At 42.5% G+C, this 25,526-nt stretch overlaps 3 protein-coding genes across 3 annotated transcripts; 1 reads left to right on the plus strand and 2 right to left on the minus strand.

The window, feature by feature from the left end:
• Positions 1 to 6,408: 6,408 nt before the first annotated feature.
• LOC148049870 (phospholipase A2 inhibitor-like) lies at positions 6,409 to 14,113 on the minus strand. Its single transcript, XM_087703359.1, has 2 exons — positions 13,914 to 14,113; positions 6,409 to 7,644 (listed from the first exon to the last, which is right to left on the minus strand). The coding sequence occupies exons 1-2, from the start codon at positions 13,958 to 13,960 to the stop codon at positions 6,648 to 6,650; spliced, it is 1,044 nt and encodes a 347-aa protein (XP_087559485.1). The 5' UTR covers positions 13,961 to 14,113; the 3' UTR covers positions 6,409 to 6,647.
• LOC148049871 (uncharacterized) lies at positions 10,243 to 11,382 on the plus strand. The gene is given in 2 exon segments (XM_087703382.1): positions 10,243 to 10,584; positions 10,586 to 11,382. Coding segments are annotated over 2 exon segments (999 nt in total). The 5' UTR covers positions 10,243 to 10,305; the 3' UTR covers positions 11,306 to 11,382.
• Positions 14,114 to 17,190: 3,077 nt separating the features above from the next.
• On the minus strand, positions 17,191 to 19,940 carry LOC148049872 (phospholipase A2 inhibitor beta-like). The gene is made up of 2 exons (XM_087703362.1): positions 19,459 to 19,940; positions 17,191 to 18,194 (listed from the first exon to the last, which is right to left on the minus strand). Exons 1-2 carry the CDS (start codon positions 19,536 to 19,538, stop codon positions 17,195 to 17,197), a joined length of 1,080 nt encoding a protein of 359 aa, XP_087559488.1. The 5' UTR covers positions 19,539 to 19,940; the 3' UTR covers positions 17,191 to 17,194.
• Between the last annotated feature and the right edge of the window lie 5,586 nt (positions 19,941 to 25,526).

Here is a 25,526-nt window from a genome sequence, read left to right on the forward strand (position 1 = left end):
ACAGCATAGGGGGGGAGGAAGGGCATGTGTGGGAGTAGGCTCACACAGTTCTTGTTACATTAGGCTGCATAGTGAGTTATGACCGTTAGGCAATGTTTTTGCATCCCTGTGTATGTGTGTTTCAGACAGCTGAAGCTGTCCTGCACGCAAACATCCAGAATGAATTCCAACATCTCCTATATTTTTGTTTTAAAAAGCAGCGTCTCCCTCTTCGTCACTGGGCATGCGGAAGGGATCTTTCCCCATGAAAGGGGTTGACTGTTCATGTAACTCCATGTGGTTGACAATGTGAATTTTCTTCTGTGGAGCCAAGCTAGAGAGTATATTCTTGCACATTGCAAATAAAGAGGGTACACATTGAATACAGCAGCACAACAGTATCAGCAAAGCAACAAGGGTTATAATGGTCTTGACAGTATTTCCCAACCAGCTAAAATTAGGTAGCCAAGAGGTCAGCCAATCCCACAAGGAGTCCGAGGCCTTATATGTTTGTCTAACTGTTTGAACGATATCATGTAATTTTTCCACACTGGTTTCAATTTCTCCGGACTGGTTCAAATAATGACAACAGGTAGCATTCAACCAAACACATAGGCCTCCTTCCTTGCTTAACAAGTAATCCAAAGCTAATCTATGTTGAGTTAAAATTCCAGCTAAAGAGTCAACTTCTGCCTGCAGGGCTTGTAGCCCAAATATCGTGGTGTTAGCTAGGGTTTCCATTTGAGCAGATAAGATACGCAGTTGTTTAATGTTCCATGCGACACCCAAGAGTGGTAGGGCTATAGCAATAAATCTTTCACCTTCTGTCAGATAGGTATTGTCAGGATCATAACCTAAGGCTGGATCGATTGCTTTCTTTTGTCTGGCCCACCCAAATTGTTTCTCCCAGGCACTATCGGGTTGAGACATGGGATGTGCTGAGATTCCGGCAGGTGCCAGAGTTCCAATAGTGCAAGTACCATTCCATACAGGGGGCAACACCTTCCCAGCCCAGTGACCACAAAGCCAGTACAGGCCAGGTGGTAACCCATACAAGTAATGCCCATGATGGCCCCAGATTTGTTCCTGTACTCTGTTAAAGGCAACCATCCCTCTCCTGTTAGAGAATAAATCTATGACTATACTATCTTCTTTTCTACACTTAAAATGCTCAGGTAATGATAAGTGTGAACAATCGTAGCCAGTTTCTGTAATTTTGAAAGTAGCATTGCAGTGGGGATAATCCCCAACAGAAAAGCGGGGCAAAGGGATTAGCTTGGTGATACCACCAATAGTTACTGCTTCATAACCTTCATGCGAGACATTCCACCATGTAATGCAGATGGGGGCAAGAGGGGGTAAAACCCGATGTGTCAAAATATACTGGGCAGAATCGTAGATAGTATGTGCACGATTACTTTTTGTGGAATATAACACAGTAACATTCCAGCCTGTGAGGTTTAAAGTTCCAGAGGCCTAGAATGGGCCAGCCCTGCATGTTAGAGGCAGGGCCGTGCGTACAAACCCAGCAATCAGACAGATTGTTAATACGGGTAAGGTTATGTATAAGATGAAACTCATTTACATGACAATCCATTGTGCGTTTGGGCCGATGATGTGGGGTGGAGGCATCCTTTGCCCCAGCAGGAACTGCCTGACATTCCCCAACCCAGACAAGCAAAAACAAAATGACCATCAATAAAGCAAAGATAATCATGTGATGTGAAAATGGTCTGCAGTCCAAAGGCTTGGAAACTTCCTCCGGGGGAGTGGAAGGTGGAGGGTGCTCTGCCCTGTTCTCCAGGTCAGAGACAGAGACAGCCTCAAGCTGTGGTTCCTGCTGGTTGGTCATGGTCAGGCGGCTTCTGTGTTTGTGTAGGTGGTTGTGTAGGTAGCTTGGGCAAATATGGTCTTACGTGCCGTCCTGGGATCCAAAGAACCTTGTCTTTCAGTTGGATGGCAGCATAGCCCCTTCCCCAGGTAATCAGGTCAGCAGGTCCTCGCCACGTCAGGTCAGGCAAGCAGCGATAGTAGACAGGTGGTCGAAGAGTGTCAGCAGAAGGTGGAGCTGCGAAATGACGAGTTGCTGCTGAGGAAGGTGGCTGACCGGTGAGATTTAAAAAGTTTAATGTATAGAGACAAAGATTAAGAATGTTTTGCAAAGCTGGGAGGCTAGGGGGCGCTTTCCCCTGTGTTTCAATGTAGCGATCAAGGGCATGCTTAAGAGTCTGATTAGCGCGCTCAACCATTGCCTGTCCTTGGCTGTTATATGGAATGCCGAATTTGTGCACAATGTCCCATTGGTTGCAAAAAGCAGCAAATGCTGCACTGGTATAAGCGGGCCCATTGTCTGTTTTTATCTCTTTTGGGCGTCCCAGCGATGCGAAGGTTCGAATGCAGTGGTTGATAACATGTTTTGTGGCTTCTCCCCTTTGTGGGGTAGCAAACAAGAAGCCAGAGAATGTATCTATGATTACATGTAGATACTTCCAAGGAGCAAAGGATGAATATTGAGTCACATCCATTTGCCAAATTTGGCAACATTCTGTCCCTCTGGGATTAACTCCCATAGGGAGGGAATGAGCTTGTCGACTACAATTTGGGCATTGTTGAATGATTGCAGATGCCCCCGCTGACGTAAGGCCAAATTGTTTTATGAGCGCTTTTTTGTTCTGATGAAAGTAAGAATGGCTTTCCCATGGTGTGATAGCAGAACAAACATTGACATGGGGTGGGGGGGCTGATGCTGCAGCATCAGCAGCATCATTGCCCTCCTGGAGAGGCCCAGGGAAGGGCTGATGGCTTCGAATGTGGGAAACATGGAAAAAATGGGTGCGAGCAGAAATTAACTTTTGCAAAGATAAAAAGAGCGAGAGTAATTGTGGTTCCAATGAGGGAGAAAGATAGGCCTCATAGATTGATTTCACAATCTGAGTTACATAGAGGCTATCCAAAATCAAGTTAAAGGGTTTATTTGGAAAAGTGGAAAAAGCCAAAATAGAGGCAGCAAGCTCCGCACGCTGAGCGGAAGTCTGCGGGGGGGGGGGGGTAATTTTTGTACACCACCGACCATTCTCCTGCCAGGCACAAGCACCATAGGTTTTGCTTCCGTCAGCAAAAATAGTTATGGCTTGAGGAAGTGGGAGGGGGGAATATGGAGTGTGCCATTGCAGGGGAACAGTTTTCAAAAGAGCCAATCTGGGGTCGGGGGGTGCATGGCAAGAAATCTCACCTGGCCAGTCAGCGAGTGCGAATTGAAGGTTTTCCGAGTTAGCAAGTAAAGTCTCCCAAGTTGATAAAGAACAAGGGACAAAAATCGTGGAAGGTTCAATTCCAGCCAACAACTTTGTTCTGACACGGGCTTTTGTAATTAGAGCTGCAAAAAGTGCAGGTTTCTGAGAAATAGTGGATTTTGGGGTGTGAGACAAGTGTACCCATTCAATAATTAATAATTTTGAAGTTTTTTGCACCACGGCTCCTGTTGGGAGCCCAAGAGTGTTACATATGATGAAAGCTAAGGGGGTGTTATCCTGAAGACGATCCACCCAAATTTGAGCAAGTGCCTCATTTACCTCTTTTAAAACTTGCTGATGTGTTTCATCTAATTTAATAACATCTGCAGGGTTTTTGCCCATTGTTAATGCAGAAAACAATGGAGCCAATTGAGGGGTTGTGAGCCCCATATATGGGCGTGCCCAGTTAATGGAGCCCAAATATTGCTGTAACTGTACTAATGTGGGAGTGTGTGGCAAGTCCAATTTTGGCATTGCAGGTGCAGCATGAGAAGCCAAAAGCTTGTGACCCAGGTACGAAAAAGGTTGTGCTGTTTGAACCTTTTCTGGAGCTATGTGTAGGCCATTTTTATGGAGAAGGTTAGTCAAAAAAGGTAATGTTGCCAAAACTGTACCTGGGGGCCCACATGCCGCTACCAAGATATCATCCATATAGTGGTAAATTAAAAAGTGAGGATGTGCCTTCCGATACGGCTGCAAAGTTTTATCTATAAAATATTGACACATGGTGGGGCTGTTGAGCATTCCCTGAGGCAGGACTGTCCATTGAAAGCGAGAAGCAGGTTTGGAATTGTTAAATTCTGGAACAGTAAAAGCAAACAGTTTGCGATCATTTTCATGGAGTGGTATAGAAAAAAAGGCATCTTTTAAATCAATGATCATGAGATCGCATTCTTGGGGAATCAAATTTGGATTGGGAAGGCCGCACTGCAGCGCTCCCATGGGCTGGATAATTTTATTAACAGCCCTCAAATCATGCAAAAAACGCCATTTACCAGATTTCTTTTTTATAACAAACACAGGAGTGTTATAGGGACTCAGGGAGGGCTCAATGTGTCCTTTTTGTAACTGTTCCTGCACTAATTCTGTTAAAGCCTTGAGCTTTTCCTGAGTTAATGGCCACTGATCAACCCAGACAGGGGTTTCAGTTTTTAAAGTTAGTCGCAAAGGATCAGAGAGCAAGGCAGAAGAAGACATGACAAACAAAATAGAAAGCAGTTACTGCAAGATTAGTTTGGCATTAAATTGGTGCATAAGATCACGGCCCCACAAATTAATATGAAGGGGCAAAATGACAGGTTTGATATGGGCTACTACAGAAGAATCAGTAGAAACAACTGATAGCCAATGCTTACTGATTTTTGCCGTTTGGATGCCGCCTATGCCGCGGACTGCGGGAGACGCTTCAGTAGGCCAATCAGGTGGCCACTCCTCCTCACGGATGATCGAAACGTCCGCTCCGGTATCTAAAATACCAAGAAAGGAGTGGCCCTTAACCTGAAATTTAGCTGAGGGGCGGGCATGTTTCATTGTTTGTTCTATAGCCATGGCTTCATGGCTGTCATGGTAATCATTTGAGTTTGTCTCGAGGGGTACCGGAATGGCCGTAGCCACCAGGGATCCCTCGGGAACATGCATTGGGACATTAGGAATAAAAATCAAAGCAACAGAAGAGAAATCAGAAGAGTCAGTAAGAAAGGGAATAGCAAGAACTCCTTGAGACATGAAATCACGATGAGGAAAGACCAAAAGAGGCACCGTAGGGGGTAATGGAATAGAGGTAGCCGGAATCACTGGAAGAAAATAGGAAGAGCCAGGCAGATTCACTTGCCAAGAGATTGAAATAAGAAGGAAGATAAGAAGCAGCCTTTTGTGTGGGGGTCAGGTTGGAAAGCAGGCAAAAGCGTCCTTTAAAGGAATGTAATGCTGAGGAGCTTCAAAGGCTGAGGGTGACAAAGGCATGCATACAAGGGAAGAGAAAGCTTTGGATTCAGAGTGTGAATTTAGTGAAAAGGTTTCCAAATATGGCGGGGGGGTGTCTGGTCCCCCCATCACGGCTTGTTCATGAACTTTTAAACATTCCATGACGATCCGCCAAGTGGAAAGTATTTTCCCTGGTGCCCTTGGAGGGTCATGGAAATACTTCCCTAATTTTTCCCAAGTGGCTATTCGAATTGAGCCCTTATCAGGATATGTGGGACAATTTTGATAAATATACCTGAGAAGGTCAGTAAGGTCTTTTTTCGAAGGGATGGGGAGAAAGTTCCCATTGTTTTTTAAGATTAATATTGAGGTTTTGGCCAATTCTCTAAGTTCTTGGAGGTGCGCAACCTGAGGCTTAGAGAATTCTGCCCCCATAACTCACGATTGGGAGGATGCTCCGTCTGCGACGGCCAGTCCTGGTATGCAAGGGGCGTTCCTTCGCCGGTAAGCAATGGGGGTGCCAAATGAGACGACGTGCTTGATCAGCAAGATCACATCAGGGGTCACCAGTTGCGGCGTTGTCGCCACACTGGTGGGCTGCTCATGTGTCCTTGCCTAATCAAAAGGAAAACACCAGACGAAATTCCTTGGGATGAGCAAAAGCCTCGAAGGATCCTCGAAGGGCTCTTTTATTAGAAAAAGTTAGTTACAGCGTCATAATCACACATGGCACAAGTAAGCTAATGAAAAGTTCACAGCATTCCAGAAATAAACCAATAGAAAATCACATCATGGCAAAGGGTAGGCAAAGGGGGGCAAAGGGGGAACAGAAGATTACAAGCTGCATGGCATTGGGAGGGGGAGAGAGGGAACAGAAAGCTATAGCACAGCATAGGGGGGGAGGAAGGGCATGTGTGGGAGTAGGCTCACACAGTTCTTGTTACATTAGGCTGCATAGTGAGTTATGACCGTTAGGCAATGTTTTTGCATCCCTGTGTATGTGTGTTTCAGACAGCTGAAGCTGTCCTGCACGCAAACATCCAGAATGAATTCCAACAGCCAAGGGTCTGAATCTTTATCATGGGACCCTGGGGAGGCTGCGACGATCATAAGGGTGATTTTTGGATTCAGAATAAGGGGTGGGAAGGAAATTTCTAATGCTGAAAAAATCATAAAAGGTTTGGCTAATATTGAAAAGAAAATCAAACTTAGCTTAATTTGTCTGATTGGTGTTTAATTATCTTGTTTTATTTCTTTTATTGCTTTGTTTGCTACACCATTTTTCCCTTTTTCATTCTTTTTAACAGATCTGACAGCAGGCTCATTGGGAATTCTGGGAGTTGAAGTCCAATCATCTGAAAACGTGCCGGCCTAGGAATTCTGGGAGTTGAAGTCCATCCATCTTGTAACACACCAGCTGAGCAGGCTGGGAAAAGATCCGTCTCGAAGGCTTTAGCAGGCACAAAGTTGGGATCCGTTAAGTGAAGTTGCAACTTGACCCTTCAAATGTTTGGGGAAAGCGCAGACCACGTCCTCCTTGGAGAACAAATCCACCCCATCTTTCTGGACCCAGTTGAAGAGGGCCTGCAGGCGGCAGTCACATGCCAAGGGGTTCCCAGAGAGATCGAGCGTGAACAAAAAAGTCACGTTGACCAAGGGAGAATCCAGAGAGACGATATCGTTGCTGGCGAGATCCAACCATCCCAGATGCTTCAGGGACCGAAGGAGCCCAGCCGGAACATGGGTCAGGCTGGTGTTCCTCAGTGAGATCATGCTTAGCTTGGGAGTCTCATGGAAGGTGTTGGGGGAAATCGACTGGATGGGGTTGTTTTTCAGACTTAAGACCCTTAAAAACGTGAGGCCTCTAAACATCTCCGGAGAGAGGCAGCGGAGGAGGTTGGAGGAGAGATCCAGGGACGTCAGCAGGGTCAGCTTACGGAAGCAAGAATCCGGGATCTCCTTCAGCTGATTGTGGTCGAGATGCAGCTTCTTGAGGTCCTCCAGGTTATCGAACCAGGACGGGCGCAGTTCGGCCAGTTGGTTTCCACCGAGGGCTAAGTAGGTCAGGTTACCTGCATTGGTGAAGAGCGCTGGAGGTAGATCTTCCAGGAGATTTCTGGAAAGATCCAGGTAGTGCAGGTGTGGGAGGTTATGGAAGAGGCCACCCGGAAGGGTCTTCAACTGGTTGTTGGTCAGAAAGAGCTCCTGGAGCTCCGGAAGACCCTGCAGGGCCTCCGCGTCAAGGCCAGAGATCTGGGTGGACTGAACGAAGATTGTCTCGGTTTCACTGGGGAAGCCTTTGGGAAATTCACGGAGCGATGAAGCGTTGCAGATAAAAACCGTCTTTTCTGAGGCGGGAAGAGACACACAGTGAGGGACCTGTTGGGTGTAGCTGTTGAGGGACATCACAAGGCAGGTGATCAGAAGAAGTGGAGTTGAAGGCTTCATCCTATGGGGAGAAAAAGGGAAAGACAACACCTTAAGCTTCCCTCTCACATGTGGCCCAGCCAGGAGCCCTCTGCCCCGCCCTCTGTTTCTGCCTGCTGTTTCCAGATGCTGCACTGACTTTTCCTTAAGCTGAATTCCACCGTCACCACCCTGTTGCTCAATCAGGGTTGAAGCTCTCCTGAAATATCTGCAGCCCCTCCCGACTGTGTTATTTCCAAATTTGATAAGAGGCTCGGAAGAGAAGATGGTCAGAATGGGCTGAGGCTCAGGACTGGATGTGTTATTCATCTCTCTTATTTCCCTTTCTCTTTCCTTTGCTTCTCCTCTTTTCACTTCTTTCCTTCCTTCCTTCCTTCTTTGCTGCCTGTCTGCCTCTGTCCCTTCCTTTTCCTTGACCTCCCTCTATCCTTCCTTCCTTCCTCCTTCCTTCCATCCAGCCATCCATCCCTGACTCCTTTTTTCATTCCTCCCTTCCCCCTTCTCTCCTCCCTCCTCTCACTTTCCTTCCTTCCTTCTCTTGCTCCTTTTTTATTCCTCCTTTCTCTCTTTTTTCCTCCCTCCCTCCTCCTCTCCACCCTCCTTCCTTCCTTCCTTCCTTCCTTCCTTACATCCTTTCTTCCTTCCTTCCCACCCTGCCATCCACTTCCTTGCCTCCATTCAGTTTAAAAAACCCCAAAACACCACACGGCTACTAAGCCCCCTAGCCACGATTCCTTGTTTGCTTGTTCTTGACGCTCTCTTTCTTCCAGAACGTGAGCCTGAGTGTGAAACTTGTTTGCAAAGAGTCCAGGATTTCTTTTTCTCAGTTAGAAAATCTGAAGGACTAGAAATTTGGAAGAAGTGGAATCAAACCGATGAAGTCTTTTGCAGCTTCCAAGGCTTTGATTCCCACCCTAATTCATTCATTCTTTCTTTCTTTCTTTCTTTCTTTCTTTCTTTCTTTCTTTCTTTCTTTCTTTCCTTCCTTCCTTCCTTCCTTCCTTCTTTCCTTCCTTTTTTCTTTCTTCTTTCTATCTTTCTTCTTTCTTTCCTTTCTTTCCCCCTCCCTCCCACTGTTTCCTTCCTTCCTTTCTTCTTTCTATCTATATCTTCCCTTCCCTTCTTCTTTTTCTCTTTCTTCTTTCCTTCCTTTCCTCCTCCCTTCCATTCTTCCTTACCTCCCTCCTTCCTTCCTTCCTTCCTTCCTTCCTTCCTTCCTTCCTTTCTTTCTTTCTTTCTTTCTTTTCATTCCAAACCAACACTCAGCTTGTGCAAGAAAGCCAAAAAGTGTCCACTTACCTATCGCTCTCTGTCCAAACCAAATGTCTGCCAGCTTCTCTCCCTCTTTTTGGTCTGCTGTGTCCAGCAGTTACTCTCTCATATATATCCGTGCTGGGATAAAGTTCCTGCCCTCAAAAATCTTTCTCAAATTGCATCACGGGGAGAAAAAAAGATCCAGTGCACAGCTGAACCTTTGGTCAAAGGCAAATGTTGACAAATGTTGAAAACCTGAAGCCTTTTCCCAAAATGAACTTTTCTCTGTTTTTTGGGGGGGAGGAGAAACAATTTCCTCATCTCTTTTGGAAAACCGCCTAAAACAAGTGGAAAAAAACACACCTAGACCAGTGATAGGGAAACAGTTTTGGCACCGAGTGCTCAAACCGGAACATGCGTGCAGGAAACACTCATGTCTGCACGCTAGAGTGCTGGGAACCTGAAGACCAGCCGGCCGATGCACATGTGTTTTTGGCCATTTTGGGCCATTTTTTGGTCCATTTTCAGGCTGTTTTTCAGGCCTTTTGGGGGCCATTAGTATTGATTAATTAAGGGAGTTCTGGTAGCATGGTAGGCACTGACGGCCGTTCCTCTGGGACATTCCAGCCCCAAGATCGCATTAACTTGTAGAACAGTGTAAATCAGCTGTCTAGGTGTTTTGAAAACGCTCCCCTCGGGAAAAGAGGGGGAGAAGAGCTGCCGAGCGAGGGTAGAGCTCCCTTAAATCCCCAGGAGTAATTCTGGGGCTTGGAAGGTGAGAGCCCCCCTGTAGCCCGACAGTGCTCTGCTCTCGGGGACGCATCTGCATTTGCAGAACAAAGCGCTGCGACCATCCCTGCAATCATCGTTTTAATCTACATTTGATTAAGAAGCAGGCAGAGCAAAGACAGGAGCCTTTACAATCGCAAGTACAAACCTTAACTCCGTCTGAGGATAATTTCCTTCTGTGAAGATTAACGGGTTAGAAGGGAAAATGGCGCCCAGACATCAAAGGGTGTGGCAAAAGTGAAAATTAACAAGCAATTATCTGTTAAGTGTTTGCTAACATTGTTAAAAGAACGAAGAGCTCAAGGTTGAACAAAACAGCATTGGCTCACTAACAAGCTATCAGATTTAACAAATCTGGGGATTAGGTGGACTTTTTGAACTTAACAATTCGGCTGTAGAAAAGTGTGATTTGAATATTTGGAAATGGCTTCAAAGCAAATCAAATTAACTGCTTCTAAGAGCGCTGGAAGCTCTCCAGCCCAGATACACAAATTGCAATCTTTACTACCCCCTGCGCGGGGTGGGGGTGTGGGTATGTGTGGAAGCATTAACACTTGAAGCCCTCCAATACGCTTTAAAGTAACAAGCGTCTGTTTTAGAAGGAAAAATCACAACTGCCTTTAAAGATGTGTCTGATGAAATGTCTGAAATCAAGGATTTAATCCAAACTTTCAATCAGCAAATAAGAGAAGACATAGTGGAGGCATTTAAGGGTTTGCTTAATTATGTAACCTCATTGGAGGATAGGGTGGAAGAAATTAATCAGTCCAAGGTGAATTTGGAGAGCAAAGTTGATGATGCTCAAAGCAAGATTGAAAAGTCAGAGGCAGAAATCACAACGATACAATTTAGAGCGATGGAATTTGCTTTGAGAATAAGAGGCCTGAAAGAAAATAACCAAGAAAATTTGAAAGAGATTTTTTGCAGAAGCTTCCGATCAACTAATTGGTGAACCCAGGGCTGAATATGACTGGCAAATTGACAAAATTTATCGTGTTAATTCATGGATTGACAGACGGAGACAACTACCAAGAGATATTGTAATCTATTTTGTCACCAGGAATACAAGGAACGTGATATTACAAGCGACCTATAAAACCAAATTGCAGGTCGCAGGTCAGGAGGTGATAGTATTGAAGGAAATTCCACCTAAAATGTTGAGATCTAGAAAGGATTATGCATTTTTAGTGGATGAACTCAGAAATCGCCAGATACAGTACAGATGGGAGGTCCCAGCCGGATTGGTGGTGAACTACTCAGGACAAAGGTATCATCTTAATTCAGTTTGGAAGGCTAGAGATTTTTACAGAAATGTATTAAAGGCTGGATACCCTCCATCTCCAGGATCTAGAGGAAGGAAAGAAGCAGGGGAGGCCAGACAGGAAGATATCCAGGCACAAGTGGGCGTTGCTCAAGCCCTGAACCTTCTTGAGGAGACAGAAGGAGTTATGGAACAAAGACAAACTCGAGCAGCAACTAAACGTAAAGAACAAGAATTAAAGATGCAACAAGCTCAGATAACAACCCAAGAAACTACAAACACAAATACAGAAGCTGTGGGGGGAGCTAGACCGAAGATGAAATTCCAGGATTTCCAGGTGGATCTTAAAAAGCTTCAGGGAGCTGAAGATGACAATTAAATTTTTAATCTGGAACGTTAATGGCTTAAATTAATCACAAAAAAAGGAAAAAAATATTTCACTATTTGAAACAATTCAAAAATGATGTAATTTGTTTGCAAGAAACGCATATGAGAAGAAATGATCAGAAATATTTGATGAATGCAAGATTGGGACAACATTTTGTGGCATCTGCTCCGGAGAAGAAAAATGGGATAGTTATATATTTAAGAAAGGATTTAAAGGCTGAATTAATTGAAGCAGATTCTCAAGGAAGATATATTGCAATTGAACTATTAATAGAAGGAAAGAAGACACTCTTAACAGGAGTATATGCTCCCAATCAACAACAAGAAAAATTTTATAAGTCGCTCCACACTAAATTATTACAATGGGATTATAGATCGTGTATATTATTGGGTGACTGGAACAGAGTATTGGACACCAGGAAAGACAAGAAGGGACTTTTGCAAAATATTCAAACATGAGCAAGATTACCTAAATCTTTCTTCGACATGATGGATGATATGGAACTGAGGGATATTTTGCGAGAACGGAATGTTAAAGAACAGGACTTTACATTCTTTTCCGATAGGCACCAATCCTTCTCTAGGATTGATTTTATACTAATCACAAATGATTTTCTCTCTAGGGTGAAGAAGACAAAGATATGCCCAAGAACTTTAACAGATCATAACCCAGTTTGGATGGAACTGGAATATGGAGAGGGATCTAGGAGGTCTTGGAGATTAAATGAAAATTTATTTAGATATGAGAGAAATGTCAAAGAATTCAAAAAACTGTTGAAAGAATATTTTGCTTTTAACATGAATAAGGGAACATCTATGGAAATGGTTTGGGATGCAAGTAAAGCATATATGAGAGGAGCTTTAATAACTTAAATAACCTATATAGACGCAGACAGGGGGAAAAACGAAGGGAATTAGAAGAGGAGATAAAAAAGAAAGAGCAGGGGCTAATATCTAATCCAGATGAGAAGAAAACAAAAGAGGCAATTACTTTACTACGAGCGCAATTCAACATGTTGATGTCAGACCAAGTAGCAAATAACCTGCTATATGCTAAACATAATACTTTTTGCAATGCAAATAAACCAGGTAGATGGTTAGCATATATGTTAAGGAAAAAACAAAAATCTCGTACCATAGAGAAAATAGAATACAAAGGTAAAGAAGCCTACCAACAGGATACGATTAAAAAGGCTTTTTTTAGAATTTTATATGAGACTGTACGCTGGGGATAAAATACAAGGCTTAGATATAGATACTTGGAGAAAGAGAAAATCCCCATAGTTACAGATGAGCAAAGGGAGAGATTGAATCAACCGATAACCACGAAAGAAATTCTCCTGGTAATTAAGCAGTTAAAAGTTGGCAAGGCCCCTGGAACAGATGGATTGACAGCGGATTATTATAAAAATTTACAATTAGAAATGGTAGAACCTCTTAAGGAGATATTTAATAAAATTCAACTGGAAGGAAGGGTACCACCATCTTGGAGAAGAGTCTTTATTTCCCTGATTCCGAAAGAAGATCAAGATCACACTCAGCCAAAAAATTATAGGCCTACATCACTACTAAGCCTAAGGAGAGGAAAGACAAAGTCACTGAAAAAAAACCATCAAGGCAATGTGGAAAATTATAAAGGACAGGCGCTCACAGAACCATCAACCACCTCAGAATTATCTAAACAACGAGGGTGAAACACATTAAATCTGGCAAAGGCTGCCTTGCAAGAAACCTGGCCTGCCCATAGAAAAGCAGCCACTTTGAGACACATAAACCTGGTCTGAACACTTAAAAGCAACATATTGCATCACAAAGAAAACATTTGCAAAAAGGAATAATATTTCTTGTAGTAAATATATTTTATAAACAATTAAAAAATAAAATTCCCCCCAAAATAATTCAAAAAAAGATATTCTATAAATAAAAGAAATCCTTAAAAACCATTGTTAAGTATTACACCAGCAATAATTTACACTGTAACAATTTTAAGTTATTGTACCAGCCATAGTATACTGTAACCATTAGTTCAATCCACCACAATAATTTATATTGTAACCATTTCAAACTATTCCACACACAATAATTTAAAATGAAACCATTAAAAATATTCCATACACAACAAATTACAACAAAACTATTTTTTTTAAAAAAATTCTATGCACAATACATTTCAAAGTATTGAGTATAGAATTTTTAAAAATGGTTTATTTTAATTTATTTTGGATAGAATCTTTTTTTAAACAGTCTAAGACAATTTAAAAAAAGAATCCACACACAATAATATAAAATGAAACCATTAAAAATATTCTACACTCAATACTTTTAAGTAAAACTATTTTTAAAAATTCTATGCACAATACATTTCAAAGTATTGAGTATAGAATTTTTAAAAATGGTTTATTTTAATTTATTTTGGATAGAATCTTTTTTTTAAAATAGTCTAAGACAATTTAAAAAAATAATCCACAAACAATAAATTGAAGTAAACCATTTTAAAATATTCTACACACAATACTTTTAAGTAAAACTATTTTAAAAAATTCTAAAATATTTTAAAATACATTAAAAAAATAAAAGAAAAACAAACCCGGGTCACTTACCAGCAGGCAGAATCAGCAGCACTCCGATGTGATGGATGGATCCTCATCGCGATGGATGGAAGCAACAGGGAGCAGGCAGGCAGCAGGAACAGGTAAGAACCGAGGTGGCACAGTGGTTAAATGCAGCACTGCAGGCTACTTGAGCTGACTGCAGTTCTGCAGTTCGGCTGTTCAAATCTCACCGGCTCATGGTTGACTCAGCCTTCCATCCTTCCGAGGGTGGATTGTTGTTGGGGGCAATATGCTGACTCTGTAAACCGCTTAGAGAGGGCTGAAAGCCCTATGAAGCGGTATATAAGTCTAACTGCTATTGCTATTGCTATTGCTATAAGACATTGGACCCTCAGACACTAAGCAGGCTGGAGAGGAAGGGCGGGGGGCTTCCCTTCCCGAGTCCTGCCGCCGGGGCTTAGTTGCTTACCTGAGGGGGAAGCAGCAAGCTCCTGGAAGGTGAAGGCTGAAAGGAATTTTCAAATGGAGGTCAAGCGCAAAAAAACTTCGCTTCACCTCCAGCCTCCTCACTGATTGGCTGGACTCCAGCCAATCAGTGAGCGGCAGGCTGGGCTTAGTGCGGATGGGTGGGGGAGGGAGCGAGTGAGCTGTGACGCGCCGGCAAAAGGGCGCTTTGCAGCGACAGGGGCCAGGACCGGTACCGGCATTCCCGGAAATTAATTACTTCCGGGTTCACCGACCAACCGGTACGCGCGAACCGGGGCGAACTGGGAGGAACCCACCCCTGACGTCTGACTACCAAGCCAAACTCTCCAACCTACTCCAAGACCCCACTTACAAACCTCTAAACACAGACCCCACCACCTGGAAAAAAACACCAAATCCAAAATAAAAGCCTCTCCCATTAGTGAAGAGATCCAGCAAAGAATCATCCCCAGAGAGAAATCATCCAGATGCCCCAAGCTCTATGGCCTCCCCAAGATACACAAAGAAGGAACACCACTCAGACCCAAAGTCAGCTCCATAGGCTCATCTCTCCAGAATTTTGCCAAATTCCTTGCCAAACAACTCCAACCCTGTGCAGAATCCATCCCTTCACACATACAAAACTCACTCCACTTCCTAGAAACAATAAAAAACCTACAACTCAGTGACCTTCTCGTGAGCTTCGATGTCATATCCCTCTTCACCCAAGTGCCTATAAAATAAACCTTCACAGCTATTCAGAACAAACACAACCCCCCTAAACACATCCTGGACCTGACCAACCATTGCCTAACCAACACATACTTCATCCACAATGGACAAAGATACAAACAGATAGAAGGAGCACCAATGCGATCACCCCTCTCACCCGTCATCGCAAACCTATACATGGAACATTTTGTAACCAACACCTTCGATAAATCTGAACACAAACCCAAACTCTGGCTTAGATATGTGGATGACACTTTCGTAATCTGGCCACATGGGAAGAAAAAACTGGACAACTTCCTCACACATCTCAACAGCCTACACCCCAAAATACAATTTACCCACCATCAGAGTACCCCACCATCCCGTCAGAGCTGAAGAAGCTTCTTGGAGGTGAAGTGAAAGGTCTTCAAAAGAAAAAAACCTGTTGCTCAAAAACCTCCACCTGTTGCTCAAGAATGTTGGGATCTTTCGAACTCATCCTCTCTCCTCAAATGTTTGCATTCGCTTTGTCTTATCTGCAAACTTAATACGGGTTTGAGTAAGGGAGCAGTAATTGCAGCGTAGAATAGGGAAAGATCAGAATTCCCTTCCCCCTTTCCTTTTCCTTTTCCTTTCCTTTCCTTTCCCTTTTCCCTTCCCTTCTTCATCTTTTTACTCCTTCCCTTCCTCTTTCTTGTCTATTTACTTCCTTCCCTTCATCATCTAATTGCCTTCTTCCCTTCCCTTCACCATCTATTCACTTCCTTCCCTACCCCTTCCTCTTTCTTATCTATTTACTTCCTTCCCTTCCCTTCCTCTTTATCTATTTGTTCCCTTCCCTTCATCATCGATTTATTTCCTTCCCTTCCGCTTTCTTATCCATTTAGTTCCTCCTTTTCCCTTCCGCTTCCTCATCTATTTACTCCCTTCCCTTCCTCTTTCTTGTCTATTTACTCCCTTCCCCTTCCCTTCATCCTCTATTTGCTTCCTTTCCCTTCCCTTCCACTTCCTCTTTCTTATCTATTTACTTCCCTTCATCATCTATTTGCTTCCTTCCCTTCCACTTCCCCCTCTATTTACTTCCTTCCCTTCCCTTCATCTATTTGTTTCCTTCCCTTCATCTTCATCATCTATTTACTTCCTCCATTTCCTTCATAATCTATTTGTTTCCTTTCCCTTCCTCTTTCTTATCAATTTACTTCCTTCTTTTCCCCTTCATCATCTATTTACTTCCTTTCCCTTCCCTTTCTGCAGTTGTTAAGTGAATTATTGCATTTGTTAAGTTAGAAAAGTGGTTGTTAAGTGAATCTGGCTTCCCCCTTGACTTTGCTCTTGAGAGGTCTCGCAAAAGGGGATCCCATAACCCGGGACACTGCAACCGTCATAAATACGAGTCAGTTGCCAAGGGTCTGAATCTTTATCATGGGACCCTGGGGAGGCTGGGACGATCATAAGGGTGATTTTTGGATTCAGACTAAGGGGCGGGAGGGAAATTTCTAATTCTGAAAAAATCAGAAGGAGAAAAGTTTGGCTAATATTGAAAAGAAAATCAAATTTAGCTTAATTTGTCTGATTGGTGTTTAATTATCTTGTTTTATTTCTTTTATTGCTTTGTTTGCTACACCATTTCCCCCTTTTTCATTCTTTTTAACAGATCTGAGAGCAGGCTCGTTGGGAATTCTGGGAGTTGAAGTCTATACATGGTGTCTGGGGGATTCTGGGAACTGAAGTCCAATCATCTGAAAACATCCCGGTCTAGGAATTCTGGGATTTGAAGTTTCTACATGATGGCTGGGGATTCTGGGAACTGAAGTCCAATCATCTGAAAACATGTTGGCCTAGGAATTCTGGGAGTTGAAGTCCATGTATGGTGGCTGGGGGATTCTGGGAACTGAAGTCCAATCATCTGAAAACATCCCGGTCTAGGAATTCTGGGAGTTAAAGTTTCTACATGATGGCTGGGGGATTATGGAAACTGAAGTCCAATCATCTGAAAACATGCCAGCCTAGGAATTATGGGAGTTGAAGTCCATACATGATGGCTGGGGGATTCTGGGGACTGAAGTCCAATCATCTGAAAGCATGCCAGCTTGGGAATTCTGGGAGTTGAAGTCCATCCATCTTGCAGCACACCAGCTGAAGTCTCGAAGGCTTTAGGAGGCACAAAGTTGGGATCTGTTAAGTGAAGTTGCAATTTGACCATTCAAACTTCTGGGGAAAGCGCAGACCACATTGGGGAGATTAGGGAACAAACGCACGAAGTCTTCCCGGAACCAGTCGAAGAGGGCCTGCAGGCGGCAGTCACATGCCCAGGGGTTCCCGGAGATTTTCAGCAGGAGTCCAAAAGACCAAGAGACCAAGGGAGAATCCAGAGAGGCGATCTCATTGCTGGAAAGATCCAACCATTGAAGATACCTCAGGGACCGAAAGAGCCCAGCCGGAACATGGGTCAGGCTGCTGTTCCTCAGTGAGATCATCTTCAGCTTGGGAGTCCCATGGAAGGTGTTGGGGGCAATCGACTTGATGGGGTTGTTTTCCAGTAGTACGGCCGTTAAAAACGTGAGGCCTCTGAACATCTCCGGAGAGAGGCAGCGGAGGAGGTTGGAGGAGAGATCCAGGGTCGTCAGCAGGGTCAGCTTATGGAAGCAAGAATCCGGGATCTCCTTCAGCTGATTGTGCTCGAGATGCAGGGTGTTGAGGTCCCCCAGGGTATCGAACCAGGACGGGCGCAGTTCGGCCAGTTGGTTTCCACTGAGGGATAAGTAGGTCAGGTTACCTGCATTGGCGAAGAGTGCTGGAGGTAGATCTTCCAGGAGATTTCCAGAAAGATCCAGGGAGTGCAGGTGTGGGAGGTTACGGAAGAGGCCACCCGGAAGGGTCTTCAACTGGTTGTTGGTCAGATAGAGCTCCCGGAGCTCCGGAAGACCCTGCAGGGCCTCCGCGTCAAGGCCAGAGATCTGGGTGGACTGAACGGAGATTGTCTTGGTTTCACTGGGGAAGCCTTTGGGAAATTCATGGAGGGATGAAACATTGCAGATAAAAACCGTCTTTTCTGTGCCGGGATGGGGCAGGCAGTGAGGGACCTGTTGGGTGTAGCTGTTGAGGGACATCACAAGGCAGGCGATCAGAAGAGGTGGAGTTGAAGGCTTCATCCTATGGGGAAAAAAAGGGAAAGACAACACCTTAAGCTTCCCTCTCACATGTGGCCCAGCCAGGAGCCCTCCGCTTCGTCCTCTGTTTCTGCCTGCTGTTCTCAGTTGCAGCACTGACTTTTCCTTCAGCTGAATTCCACCCTCACCACCCGGTTGCTCAGTCGGGGTTGAGAGCCCTCCTGAAATATCTGCAGCCCCTCCCGACTGTGTTATTTCCAAAATTGATAAGGGGCTCGGAAGAGAAGATGGTCAGAATGGGCTGAGGCTCAGGACTGGACGTGTTATTCATCTCTCTTATTTCCCTTTCTCTTTCCTTCGCTTCTCCTCTTTTCACTTCTTTCACTTCCTTCCTTCCTTCTTTGCTGCCTGCCTGCCTCTGTCCCTTCCTTTTCCTTGACCTTCCTCTATCCTTCCTTCCTCCCTCCCTCCCTTCTTGCCTGCCAGCCTGCTTGCCTCTGTCCCTTCTTTTTCCTTGACTTTCCTCTATTTCTTCTTCCTTCCTTCCTCCTTCCCTCCTTCCATCCAGCCATCAATCCTTGACTCCTTTTTCATTCCTCCATTCCCTCTCTCCTCCCTCCACTCACTTACCTTCCTTCCATCTCTTGCTGCTTTTTTCATTCCTCCTTTCTCTCTCTTTCCCCTCTCCTTCTCTCCACTTTCCTTCCTCCCTTCCTTCCTTCCCAGCCTGCCATCCACTTCCTTGCCTCCATTCACTTTAAAACCCCCAAGAACACCACCCGGCTGGAAGGCCCCCCAGCCACGATTCCTTGTTTGCTTGTTCTTGCCGTTCTCTTTCTTCCAGAACGTGAGCCTCAGTGTGAAACTTGTTTGCAAAGAGTCCAGGATTTCTTTTTCTCAGAAAATCTAAATGACTAGAAATTTGGAAGAAGTGGAATCAAACCGATGAAGTCTTTTGCAGCTTCCAAGGCTTTGATTCCCACACTCATTCTTTCTTTCCTTCCTTCCTTCCTTCTTCTTTCTTTCTTCTTTCTTTCCTTCCTTTCCCCCTCCCTCCCACTGTTTCCTTTCTTCCTTCCTTCTTTCTATCTATCTATCTTTCCTTTCTTCTTTCTCTCTTCTTTCTTTCCTTCCTTTCCTCCTCCCTTCCACTCTTCCCTCCCTCCCTCCCTCCTTTCTTTCTTTCTTTCTTTCTTTCTTTCTTTCTTTCTTTCTTTCTTTCTTTCTTTCTTTCTTTCTTTCTTTCTTTCTTTCCATTCCAAACCAACACTCAGCTTGTGCAAGAAAGCCAAAAAGTGCCCACTTACCTATCTCTCTCTCTCCAAACCAAATGTCTGCCAGCTTCTCTCCCTCTTTTTGGTCTGCTGTGTCCAGCAGTTACTCTCATATATATTTCTGTGCTGGGAGAAAGTTCCTGCCCTCAAAAATCTTTCTCAAAAACATTGATGAAAATTCCCCCGTCCTGATTGCCTCACGGGGAGAAAAAAAGATCCAGTGCACAGCTGAACCTTTGGTCAAAGGCAAATGTTGACAAATGTTGAAAACCTGAAGCCTTTTCCCAAAATGAACTTTTCTCTGGCTTTTTGGGGAGAGGAGAAAGAATTTCCTCATCTCTTTTGGAAAACCGCCTCAAACAAGTGGAAAGAAACACCCCTAGACCAGTGATAGGGAAACAGTTTTGGCACCGAGGGCCCAAACCAGAACACGCGTGCAGGAAACACTCATGTCTGCACGCTAGAGTGCTGGGAACCTGAAGACCAGCCGGCCGATGCACATATGTTTTTGGCCATTTTGGGCCATTATATTTTTGGATGCTGAGAAGGCCTTTGATCGAGTTAACTGGCAATTTCTGCTGAAGATACTGCAAAAAATGCAGATAGGAGATAATTTTTTACAGTCAATTAAAGCAATATACCAACAGCAAACAGCACAAATCATAGTCAATGGAAGTTTAACAGACTCTTTTCAAATTGGAAAAGGTACAAGACAGGGCTGTCCTTTGTCCCCATTATTGTTTATTATAACTTTGGAAGTATTGTTGAATAAAATACGGGGCTTGGATGGTTTAAAAGGGATCAAGATTAGGCAGCAAGAATATAGAGTCCGCGCTTTTGCGGATGATTTGGTCATAATATTGGAACAACCGCAGGAATCCAGTATGGTTTTAATGAATACGATTAATCAATATGGTCAAGTGTCGGGTTTTAAAATAAACTTAGGAAAAACCAAAATATTAGCTATAAATATGAACATTAAACAAAAGGAAGAATTAGGAGTGATGCTAGGATGTGAGGTAGTTAAAAAAGTCAAATATCTTGGAGTTAACATTTTAACTTCAAATGGGAAATTATATAAGCATAATTATGAACCACTTTGGCATAGCATACAGACAGAGATGAAAAAATGGGAGAAATTGCACTTATCTTTGCTGGGTAGGATAGCGGCAGTGAAAATGAACATTTTACCAAAAATTTTATTTCTTTTCCAAATGTTACCTATACTTAAAAAAGATGCGAACCTTTTAGAATGGCAGAAGGGTATCAACAAATTTGTGTGGGCAGGAAAGAAGCCGAGGGTAAAGATGAAAATAATGCAAGATGTACGTGAGAGAGGAGGATTGAAACTACCTAATTTAAAAATATATTATGATGCAGTGGTATTATCTGTAATTAGTGATTGGATTCACTTAACCAATGATAGAATATTGAATATTGAGGGACACGATCTGGTATTTGGTTGGCATGCTTACCTGTTATTCAACAAAAAATTGGATAAGAATTTTAAAAGTCATATTTTAAGAAATGCTTTATTGCGGGTTTGGAAGAAATACCAATATAAATTAAATGACAAGATACCCATGTGGGCAATTCCTAGACACGCAATTGAAAATATGAATACAGCACAAAAACAGGACAGAATTACCTACAGACAGCTTCTTACCTCGGAAAGGGGGGTATTACAATTAAAATCTTTAGAGGTATTAAAAGAGGAGAAGGTAGTTCAAACATGGTTCCAGTATGGGCAATTACAGGCTAGGTGGAAAATAGATCAAAAAATTGGTTTTATCCAAGTTGAGGATAATCTGTTTAAACAAATAAGAGATCAAAGCTTAATGCATATAAAGAGGATATATAATGTATTAATACAGATGGATTCGAAAACAGAATTAGTTAAAGATTGTATGATAAAATGGGCTCAAAATATTGAGGAACCAATAATGTTGGATACATGGGAAAGAATCTGGGTAAGAAATGTGAAATTTACACAAGCTCAAAATCTGAGAGAAAATTTTTACAAGATGTTCTATAGATGGCATTTAGATCCTAAAAAGTTGGCTTCTATGTATCCGAATGTACAGCCTAAATGTTGGAGGTGTGGTTCTCTCGATGCTACATATTATCATATATGGTGGACCTGCCAAAAGGTTAAGGCATTTTGGATAAAAATATGGTGGGTCATGCAAAATGTTTTTAAAAGAAGGATAAAGTTTATTCCTCAGTTATTTTTACTAGGTATATGTACTGACTTTACAGTGGTAGAGACCAATTTGATTCTGCACCTGATAACTGCAGCAAGACTGTTGGTGGCGCAATATTGGAAGAAGGAAGACTTGCCTACAATCCAAGAATGGACATTGAAAGTAACAAACTTAGCCGAGATGGCTAAAATATCGGCATATCTCAAAGATCATTCAAATGAGATATATAAACGAGACTGGAAAAAATGGATTGACTATATACAAAATAAATACGGGACTAAGAAATTCCAGTTAGCCTATGCCTAAGATCAGAAATGATTTAAACTGTTAAAAGTCAGTTCAGTAAGAAGAAGCTAAGGTCAATCTAGAATGTCATTAATTTCTTTATTTCTTTTTTCTCAATAGATTTTAGACTGTGTTAGTTAAAAATCCATGCCGTGTACGGGTTCTGGGAAGTCTGGGGGGGGGGAAGGAGGAAGGGGGGTGGGGGGTGGAGGGAGGGAGGGGCACACACACACACACAAAAAATTGTACCTCAATGTCTTAATGATTGACAAATGATGACATATTTGTGTTTTTTTAAAAAAAATAAAAATAAAAAAGTTCTGTTTATAAAAGAAGACTCATTTAAAGAGACAGAGTGCAGGAGGAATGGAAAATCCACCCTTGAGAATTAAAGTTAATTTGGAAAATTTTATAAGCCCAGGACAAAATTATTATTTCATCACTGACATTCAGAGTCTAAAGGTGCCAAAATATCTTTGTCTGGATTTGCTTATGAAAACATTTGGTAAATTTATCCAACGAATGGCTATTGGACTGAGGAAATCTCGCTGTTGGAGGGACACAGGCTGACAGATGGGAGAATACAACTTAAAATTAGCTAAATCTGATTACTTCAATTTGTAATAGATATAGCTGAATAATGACTGATATGGATAGCAATATATATAATTTGGAACTGGCTGATAGATTGATGAATACAATTGAAAACTAGTTAAACCTAATTGCCTTTTCTTGTAACAGATATAGCTGAATAATAATTGATATTGATAGTAATGTATATAATGTGGAGTTGATATGATAACTAACAATTGGATATGAGAAAACATCTTTAGATCATACATAAAGAGTATTAACTACAATAATTATCACTATTAAAAAACTAAATAAAATACATACAATCAAATGTTAACCAATACTGGGAAAATGTTATGATATATGATATAATTAAATATTATGGATGTTCAGCTAAAATAGGATATGAGGATTTGATGATAATAGAGGATTTTACAAATAAGTAAATGAATTGTCAGCATGTGTTATGGATTAATTCTTTGGCATAGCTAAGGATGAAGGATGTTTAAATAACCATAGGTAATTAAAACTGGAGGTATAATGATGTTGATATGGTAAATATTCGAGTTAAGATATTTGAATTAATATGAATTAACGGAAGAGAAGCACCAAAGCATGTTGTAACCAGTTGATATACCTTGTTTTTTTTCATAATAGACACCTGTGTTTTGTTTTGTTTTCCTGCCTTGTCTCTTGTCATTTTTGTCTTTTTTTGTATTATTTACTATTTTTTATTTTTATTTTTATTTTTTATTTGTCCTTTTTTCTTTCCCCCCCCCCTTTTTTTTTCCTTTCCCACCGGTGTGGGCAGGTATTCTTCAAGATTATTACTCTTACCAATATTTCTAAATAATAATGACAGTTAAATGAAAATGGATATATAATAATGCTTGAGTTAATATGAGTTATGTTGGTTGACTGTGGAGGAGATGTACCAAAACTTATCTGTAATTGACTGATACATTTTCTACAGATGTAAAGAAAGATGCTGTACCCGTTTTAAACTAAAATTAAAAAACATTTATTAAGAAAAAGAATGTTGGGATCTTTCGAACTCATCCCCTCTCCTCAAATGTTTGCATTCACTTTGTGTTATCTGCAAACTTAATACGGGCTGGTTTGAGTAAGGGAGCAGTAGTTGCAGCGTAGAATAGAGAAAGATCAGAATTCCCTTCCCCCTTTCCTTTTCCTTTTCCTTTTCCTTTCCCTTTTCCCTTTTCCCTTCCCTTCTTCATCTATTTACTCCTTCCCTTCCTCTTTCTTGTCTATTTACTTCCTTCCCTTCATCATCTATTTGCCTTCTTCCCTTCCCTTTACCATCTATTCACTTCCTTCCCTTCCCCTTCCTCGTCTATTCACTTCCTTCCCTTCCCTTCCTCTTTATCTATTTGTTCCCTTCCCTTCATCATCGATTTATTTCCTTCCCTTCCGCTTTCTTATCCATTTAGTTCCTCCTTTTCCCTTCCACTTCCTCATCTATTTACTTCCTTCCCTTCTTCATCTATTTACTCCCTTCCCTTCCTCTTTCTTGTCTATTTACTCCCTTCCCCTTCCCTTCATCCTCTATTTGCTTCCTTTCCCTTCCCTTCCACTTCCTCTTTCTTATCTATTTACTTCCCTTCATCATCTATTTGCTTCCTTCCCTTCACTTCCCCCTCTATTTACTTCCTTCCCTTCCCTTCATCTATTTGTTTCCTTCCCTTCATCTTCATCATCTATTTACTTCCTCCATTTCCTTCATAATCTATTTGTTTCCTTTCCCTTCCTCTTTCTTATCCATTTACTTCCTTCTTTTCCCCTTCATCATCTATTTACTTCCTTTCCCTTCCCTTTCTGCAGTTGTTAAGTGAATCATCGCATTTATTAAGTTAGAAAAGCGGTTGTTAAGTGAATCTGGCTTCCCCCTTGACTTTGCTCTTGAGAAGTCTCGCAAAAGGGGATCCCATAAACCCCGGGACACTGCAACCATCATAAATACGAGTCAGTTGCCAAGGGTCTGAATCTTTATCATGTGACCATGGGGAGGCTGGGACGATCATAAGGGTGATTTGTGGATTCAGAATAAGGGGCGGGAGGGAAATTTCTAATGCTGAAAAAATCAGAAGGAGAAAAGTTTGGCTAATATTGAAAAGAAAATCAAACTTAGCTTAATTTGTCTGATTGGTGTTTAATTATCTTGTTTTATTTCTTTTATTGCTTTTGTTTGCTACACCATTTTTCCCTCTTTCAATCTTTTTAACAGATACGACAGCATGCTCATTGGGAATTCTGGGATTTGAAGTTTATACGTGGTGGCTGGGGGATTCTGGGAACTGAAGTCCAATCATCTGAAAACATCCCGGTCTAGGAATTCTGGGAGTTGAAGTTTCTACATGATGGCTGGGGGATTCTGGGAACTGAAGTCCAATCATCTGAAAACATGTTGGCCTAGGAATTCTGGGAGTTGAAGTCCATGTATGGTGGCTGGGGGATTCTGGGAACTGAAGTCCAATCATCTGAAAACATCCCGGTCTAGGAATTCTGGGAGTTGAAGTTTCTACATGATGGCTGGGGGATTCTGGGAACTGAAGTCCAATCATCTGAAAACATGTTGGCCTAGGAATTCTGGGAGTTGAAGTCCATGTATGGTGGCTGGGGGATTCTGGGAACTGAAGTCCAATCATCTGAAAACATCCCGGTCTAGGAATTCTGGGAGTTGAAATTTCTACATGATGGCTGGGGGATTCTGGGAACTGAAGTCCAATCATCTGAAAACATCCCGGTCTAGGAATTCTGGGAGTTGAAGTTTCTACATGATGGCTGGGGGATTCTGGGAACTGAAGTCCAATCATCTGAAAACATGTTGGCCTAGGAATTCTGGGAGTTGAAGTCCATGTATGGTGGCTGGGGGATTCTGGGAACTGAAGTCCAATCATCTGAAAACATGTTGGCCTAGGAATTCTGGGAGTTGAAGTCCATGTATGGTGGCTGGGGGATTCTGGGAACTGAAGTCCAATCATCTGAAAACATCCCGGTCTAGGAATTCTGGGAATTGAAGTT

The sequence above is a fragment of the Thamnophis sirtalis genome, unplaced genomic scaffold (assembly GCF_051295495.1).
Source record: "Thamnophis sirtalis isolate CommonGarterSnake01/CBP01778 unplaced genomic scaffold, rThaSir2_p1.2 scaffold_1, whole genome shotgun sequence".
Taxonomy (NCBI): Eukaryota; Metazoa; Chordata; class Lepidosauria; order Squamata; family Natricidae; genus Thamnophis; species Thamnophis sirtalis.

Bases quoted from the DNA above. Each gene is read 5' to 3' on its own strand.
- LOC148049870 (XM_087703359.1), bottom strand. From the start codon at position 13,960: ATGAGGATCCATCCATCACATCGGAGTGCTGCTGATTCTGCCTGCTG. The intron at 7,645-13,913 runs GTAAGTGACCCG...TTCTCCCCATAG, and splicing joins GCTGCTGATTCTGCCTGCTG to GATGAAGCCTTCAACTCCAC.
- LOC148049872 (XM_087703362.1), bottom strand. From the start codon at position 19,538: ATGAGAGTAACTGCTGGACACAGCAGACCAAAAAGAGGGAGAGAAGCT. The intron at 18,195-19,458 runs GTAAGTGGGCAC...TTTTCCCCATAG, and splicing joins GTTTGGAGAGAGAGAGATAG to GATGAAGCCTTCAACTCCAC.